This window comes from Labeo rohita, unplaced genomic scaffold (assembly GCF_022985175.1).
Source record: "Labeo rohita strain BAU-BD-2019 unplaced genomic scaffold, IGBB_LRoh.1.0 scaffold_2391, whole genome shotgun sequence".
Taxonomy (NCBI): Eukaryota; Metazoa; Chordata; class Actinopteri; order Cypriniformes; family Cyprinidae; genus Labeo; species Labeo rohita.
The window spans coordinates 1-6,801 of record NW_026128651.1 but is presented as its reverse complement, the minus strand read 5'-3'; the positions used below and the strand labels follow the sequence as shown (position 1 = coordinate 6,801).

Below are 6,801 nucleotides of genomic sequence, written 5' to 3'. Positions count from 1 at the left end.
ATTTATATTATTACCACGTACAGATAAAAGCCTATTTCCACCACATAAGAAAACAAAATCATGATTGGTGAATCTTAAGCTGTAAGATACATAGTTGAAATTTGACATGAATAACTGACGTTTGTTTTTTTTTACTTTTGATATACTAATTATGATTAACTAAAGCATGATTTCTTTTCCTATGTGGTGGAAATGGGCTTCCAAAATTGACATAAAAGTCTAAATTAACATTATGAGAGTCAAAATTGACATAACAAAGTGCCAAAATTCGGACCTTTTTAAAACTTTTTTGGTAATTACATATTATAATTATGATTACCAAAGCATGTTTTTTTTCTTATGTGTTGGAAATGGGCTTCCATAGTTACTGCTATTGTAGAGGTAATAAGCCTTCTACCTTTTAGTAAAGTGCATGAAGAAACAGAAAAAAGAGCAGACATGCTTTTAAGAATGAAATTCCCCAAGGCTGAACGATTAAGTTCTCCACCGCCCTGTCACTTTGCATCCCACTTAAGCGTTTCACTTTATGAACTCAAGAAAAGCTTTTGAATGAGAGGTTCATGTTTTAAGGCTCTATAAATCAGTTGGTGTTTTGCACTGCAATAGACAGATTCCCCAGCGTCCATGTGGCTCCCAAGACCTGTGTCACAAATCTGGTCGGTGTCCTGTTCTCCGCTCACCACCAGACGTCGCTCTCACCTCGTTCTCACACATTGACTATTGCACTACACCCCGGACTCCATTTCCCATCAGCCACTGCTCTTACCATTTGCACCAATCACGGACAGTATAAATACCCTGGTCTTCCTGTCACCCCTCGCCGAGTATTGAATTGTATCTATCGTTCATGCAAAGCATTTCTCCGTGTTTCCCCGTGTCTTGTTTCCTGGTTTTGCCTTGTTGTTTTGTTTTATCTGTCTTTCGGAACTTTCGCCTGCCTGACTATTCTCCTGCCTCGCCCCCTGGATAACGTTCGCCGCTGTTCGACCCACGCCCGGATTATGGATTACTCTCTGCCTAGCCCTTATGCACCTGTCTGCTCCCGTCTCGACCCTGCCTGCTTTTCTATGTGTCTGTCTAGCCCTAATAAAGGTTTGCAAATGGATCCGCTCGTCTCTCGTCTCGTTCTCCCCGTGACAGAATACTCGGCCACAACAGGATCCAGCAATTTACCACCCGGGCATTCAGAAGATATGGACACAGACAGGATTTTATGTAGGATCAAACAGAGATCTGGCACACTGGAACAGTACACCCGTGAGTTTCTCTCCATCTCAAATTATTCCACCCTCCCGGACTGTATTCAAATTGAGGTGTTCTGTGACGGTGTGAACGAGCCGTTAAGAGCAAGGCTTAGACGCGAGGGTCCGCGCTCTTCGCTCGAGGCATTTATGAACTTTGCGTTGTCGTGTGTGGGTTCGCCGTGCACCGTGGGGGTCGCAGAGAGGGAACGCAACAACGCGGTAATGGCATCCGCGCATCCCACCCGCAGATTGGCGGTCATGCCGGAGCACGATCCCACAAACACGTTTGCCACCTGGATCGCTCGTGAAATGGCGGCCGTGCAGGAGCGCGCTCAAGCACTGGCGAAGGCTGCGGAGAGCGCTCCTCTAATCGCGGCGACAGCGGCGCCCGTTCACAAGATGGCGGCCGCGTCGGAGCGCGTTCAGGATACAGCAGCGACAGCGGAGCCCATGCACAAAATGGCGGCGACTGCGGTGCCCGTTTGCAGGATGGCGGCGGCGCCGGCGTGCGCTCACAAAATGGCGGCGACGGCGGAGCCCGTTCACAAGATGGCGGCGAAAACAGAGCTCGGTCACGTCACAGCTGCCATATCAGAGCCATTTAAAGTTGCAGCGGCATTTCCTGAGTCAAGTCAAGTTTCCAAGTCAAGTCAAGTTGCAGCGGTGTTTCCTGCGTCAAGTCAAGTTTCCAAGTCAAGTCAAGCCACAGCTGCTGTTCCTGTGTCGAATCAAGCTGGAGCATCTCTTCCTAAGGCAAGTCAAGTTAAAACTGCGTTTTCTGTGTCAAGCCAAGTCAGAGCCATTGCCCCTGTCGCAAGTCAAATTACAGCCATCTTTCCAGAGCCACTGCACAAGATGGCCGCCGTCTCCAAGCAACTGCATAAGATGGCTGCCGTCTCCAAGCCACTCCACAATGTGGACGCCATTCCAGAACCTGTGGTCAACACCCGGACGCCACCTATGGTCATGATGGCCCACGTGCTGGATACACCCCTAATGACAGTTTGGGCAGCTAAAGTGGCGCTCCATGTCGCGGCGGCTACCCCTGGCTCAAGTCAAGACACAGCTGCCGTTCTCCACGAGTCAAGCCAGGCTACAGCAGATCCTCATGAGCCAAGTCAAGCTGCTGCTGTTGCTCCAGAGTCAAGTCAGGCTACAGCTCAAGCTTCCAAGTCCAGTCAAGCTTCCAAGTCCAGTCAAGCTTCCAAGTCCAGTCAAGCTTCCGCCATCATCCCTGAGCCCGAGTCTGCACTGCTCAAGAGGGCCGCCACGCCAGTGCTTGACGCAAAGATTACCACTAACGCCACGTCAGCCCAGCCCGCGCCTGCTAACGCCACGTCAGCCCAGCCCGCGCCTGCTAACGCCACGTCAGCCCAGCCCGCGCCTGCTAACGCCACGTCAGCCCAGCCCGCGCCTGCTAACGCCACGTCAGCCCAGCCCGCGCCTGCTAACGCCACGTCAGCCAGGCCACAGCCGGTCAAGGTCATGTCTGCCTCTTCTGAACCTGCACCAGCTGCTGTTTCTACTAAGTCAAGTCAAGTCACAGCCAAGTCAAGTCATGTTCCAGCTGTTCCTACCAAGTCAAGTCACGTCACAGCCGTTCAAACCAAGCCAAGCAAGGTCACAGCCGTGGCTCCCGAGTCAAGCAAAGTCACAGCCGTGGTTCCTGAGTCAAGCAAGGTCACAGTCGTGGTTCCTGACTCAAATAAAGTCAATGATCTTCACAAGCCAGTTCAAGCCACCGCAGGTCTTCACGTATCAAATCAAGTCACCGCTGATCTCCAAGAGTCAAGTCAGTTCACTGCTGATCTTCACGAATCTGGTCAAGTCACAGCAGCACTCACTGAGCCAAGTCAAGGTATTACTGTTGTTTCAGAGTCCAGTCACGTCCCCGCCTGACGGCCCAGAGTCCAGTCACGTCCCCGCCTGACGGCCCAGAGTCCAGTCACGTCCCGCCTGACGGCCCAGAGTCCAGTCACGTCCCCGCCTGACGGCCCAGAGTCCAGTCACGTCCCGCCTGACGGCCCAGAGTCCAGTCACGTCCCGCCTGACGGCCCAGAGTCCAGTCACGTCCCGCCTGACGGCCCAGAGTCCAGTCACGTCCCGCCTGACGGCCCAGAGTCCAGTCACGTCCCGCCTGACGGCCCAGAGTCCAGTCACGTCCCGCCTGACGGCCCAGAGTCCAGTCACGTCCCGTCTGAGCGCCCAGAGTCAAGTCGCATTTCGTTTGACCGCCCAGAGCTTTGTCACATCATGTCTGCCAGTGTGATGGCAACCGCCATCCTCAGCATCTGGGCCGCAAGCTACGCTCCAGAGATCTTGACGACGACTCCAGAAGTCCTACCCGTCGTCAAGTCTGTGCCAGAGGTCTCGTCTGACCTCCCTGAGCCTTGTCACGTCATGTCTTCTAGCGTGCTGGCGATCGCCATTCTCAGTGTGTGGGCTGCACACTCAGCTCCAGAGGTCTCATCTGTTCGCCAGCCAACTCCAGAGCTCCCGTCTGATCTCAAGCCTGCTCCAGAGCTCCCGTCTGATCTCAAGTTTGCTCCGGAGGCCCTGTCTGACCACGAGACAGACCCAGAGGCCTCACCAGTTGGAGAAGCCGCGCCAATGCCTCCTGAGGTGTCAGCTTCGGCTGTAGGTCCTCCTAGGGAGGCGGCGTTCTGCCTCAAACTCTCTGCTTCTCCCCTTATTCTGTCTGCCTCCTCTGTCTCTACTGTTCCTAGGTCCCAGGCCATAAAGCGGTTTCCTGCTCCAGAGGTCCCTGGTCCCAAGTCTGCTCCAGAGGTCCCGTCTGGTCCCAAGTCTGCTCCAGAGGTCCCGTCTGGTCCCAAGTCTGCTCCAGAGGTCCCGTCTGGTCCCAAGTCTGCTCCAGAGGTCCCGTCTGGTCCCAAGTGCTCCAGAGGTCCCGTCTGGTCCCAAGTCTGCTCCAGAGGTCCCGTCTGGTCCCAAGTCTGCTCCAGAGGTCCCGTCTGGTCCCAAGTCTGCTCCAGAGGTCCCGTCTGACCTCAAGTCCGCCCCCGAGGCCTTCCCCGTAGGAGAAGCTGCGCCAATGCCTCCAGAGGTGTCAGCGTCAGCTGTGGAACCTCTTATGGAGAGGGCGTTCACCTCAATACTCTCTGCTTCTTCCCTTCTTCTGTCTGTCTCCTCTGTCCCTGTTCTCCCCAGATCCCAGACCGTAACGCGGGTTCCTGTTTTTCCCCGGAGGGCCGCTCCGCCTCCTGCTCTTCCCCGGAGGACTGCTCCACCTCCAGTTCCGCCCTGGAGGAGTCCTGCGCCTCCTGCTCCTCCTCTGGCTCCGCCCTGGAGGACTCCTGTGCCTCCTGCTCCGCCTCCAGTTCCGCCCTGGAGGAGTCCTGCTCCGCCTCCAGTTCCGCCCTGGAGGACTCCTGCTCCGCCTCCAGTTCCGCCCTGGAGGAGTCCTGCTCCGCCTCCGGCTCCGCCCTGGAGTACGCCTGTGCCTCATGCTCCGCTCTGGAGGACCCTTGCCCAGCCGGTTCTGCCTCAGTCCCCTGGCCCCCCCACCGCTCCCCTGGACTGTTGTTTCTGTTGGAGCGTCTGGAAGCCGCTCCTTGGGGGGGGGCTATGTCACAAATCTGGTCGGTGTCCTGTTCTCCGCTCACCACCAGACGTCGCTCTCACCTCGTTCTCACACATTGACTATTGCACTACACCCCGGACTCCATTTCCCATCAGCCACTGCTCTTACCATTTGCACCAATCACGGACAGTATAAATACCCTGGTCTTCCTGTCACCCCTCGCCGAGTATTGAATTGTATCTATCGTTCATGCAAAGCATTTCTCCGTGTTTCCCCGTGTCTTGTTTCCTGGTTTTGCCTTGTTGTTTTGTTTTATCTGTCTTTCGGAACTTTCGCCTGCCTGACTATTCTCCTGCCTCGCCCCCTGGATAACGTTCGCCGCTGTTCGACCCACGCCCGGATTATGGATTACTCTCTGCCTAGCCCTTATGCACCTGTCTGCTCCCGTCTCGACCCTGCCTGCTTTTCTATGTGTCTGTCTAGCCCTAATAAAGGTTTGCAAATGGATCCGCTCGTCTCTCGTCTCGTTCTCCCCGTGACAACCTGTGACTCAGACAGGTCATAAGGCTAAGGATGACGGTCAGCTGGCAGCAAACTTATTTTTAGTTCCACCAGTCAGTGTTGAGTCTCCTAAGCGTACTGACACACATCACAACCCCTCAATATGGCCTCGTGAACTCTATAGTGATTTCATTAAGCATTAATTTGAAGTCCTGTCCACGTCTGAGGCAAAAGCCGAAAGGTTTCGAACCTCAAAATCTGTTTATTTTATTGTTTACGCCCTTTGATACTCATAGATCTATTATTCTCCAAAGCAGCAGACCTTCTCCGGAAAGGAAGGTTGACCAGCCGATGTGTGAAGTCCATGAGGATGAGAAAATCAACATTTACTGCCTGACCTGCGGCGTTCCCACTTGTTCTATGTGTAAAGTGTTCGGCTCTCATAAGGACTGTGAAGTGGCCCCTCTTAACAGTATTTACCAGACGCAAAAGGTAAAAACTCTCACGCTTTTGAGACATATTAATATTTATGCTTGTCTGCACAAGTACGCCAGAGTTTGCGTCAGTGTGTATGCGCAGCATATATTTTTACAGTTGTGTGTTAATATGCTTACGCACGTCCTCATCTCCAGACAGAGCTCTCGGATAGAATAGCAATGATGGTGGGCAATAATGACAGAATCCAAGGCATCATCAGTCAGTTGGAGGAGACCTGCAGAACCATAGAGGTTAGTTACCCTGTGTGGGGGCTTCTCCCTCCCCAAAGCCTGGCACAAGAGCAGGATTATTGATGAGGAACGTAAGAACACTTCCTCTGACAAAAGATACACACGCTCTGGCATGGACGAGCCAGGCAGGCAGGAAGCTGGATTCTCTCCAGACCTCACAGTTGCGTTCACAGAGGCTTCATGATTGACAAGCAAGCAGAAATGAGCCGTCTCTGTTGAGCATATGGCTTCCCTGACAGAAAGTCATTGTGAGCAAGGTTGAGGGTTAGATACGGTTGAAGGAAAGAAACAGGTAGTCAAACTATTGATTTTGAAAGTACATTTTTAATCTTAATTTTGAACTTTGGTGGTCCATAGGTTGTGTTCCAATCACCCAATAGTAGCCTATAAAGTGGCATTCTTTAGTAAAAAATTCTATGCTTATATGCTAGAGCTGGGTTTTGACAAATTCCACAATTCGATTAAATTCTGATCACAAGCTTGCGATTTGGATACACACCAAATTTCTCAAGGAAAAAAATCTCTGAACTAATACTGTAAAATATGCATCAGAGTTAATTGATATTACTACGTTAAAATGGACTAATTTGTATACAAGCGCTTAAATTACACAATTAAGTTTTCATAGTAATCAAGTTACAATTACATATTTTTATTTACATATTACATATAATTACCTATTTCTACTCCAATTTGTTTTTGAAATATAAACATTTAAATGGTGGCTCTCATAAAACCTTGACGAATTTATTTCAACTTAAATTAAAAATCGAAGAACAGTAAAAAT

General features: G+C 51.7%; 2 protein-coding genes across 2 annotated transcripts; both read left to right on the top strand.

Annotated features, from left to right (window-relative positions):
- Positions 1-3,375: 3,375 nt before the first annotated feature.
- LOC127159649 (uncharacterized) lies at positions 3,376-5,292 on the top strand. The gene is made up of 2 exons (XM_051102431.1): positions 3,376-4,004; positions 4,150-5,292. The coding sequence occupies exons 1-2, from the start codon at positions 3,498-3,500 to the stop codon at positions 4,978-4,980; spliced, it is 1,338 nt and encodes a 445-aa protein (XP_050958388.1). The 5' UTR covers positions 3,376-3,497; the 3' UTR covers positions 4,981-5,292.
- Positions 5,293-5,597: 305 nt separating this feature from the next.
- On the top strand, positions 5,598-6,711 carry LOC127159650 (tripartite motif-containing protein 54-like). Its single transcript, XM_051102432.1, has 2 exons — positions 5,598-5,778; positions 5,919-6,711. Exons 1-2 carry the CDS (start codon positions 5,638-5,640, stop codon positions 6,075-6,077), a joined length of 300 nt encoding a protein of 99 aa, XP_050958389.1. The 5' UTR covers positions 5,598-5,637; the 3' UTR covers positions 6,078-6,711.
- The last annotated feature ends 90 nt before the right edge of the window (positions 6,712-6,801 follow it).

Coding starts and splice junctions, on each gene's coding strand:
- LOC127159650 (XM_051102432.1), top strand. CDS start 5,638: ATGTGTGAAGTCCATGAGGATGAGAAAATCAACATTTACTGCCTGACC. Junction 5,779..5,918: donor GTATTTACCAGACGCAAAAG/GTAAAAACTCTC, acceptor CCTCATCTCCAG/ACAGAGCTCTCGGATAGAAT.
- LOC127159649 (XM_051102431.1), top strand. CDS start 3,498: ATGTCTGCCAGTGTGATGGCAACCGCCATCCTCAGCATCTGGGCCGCA. Junction 4,005..4,149: donor AGCGGTTTCCTGCTCCAGAG/GTCCCTGGTCCC, acceptor AGTGCTCCAGAG/GTCCCGTCTGGTCCCAAGTC.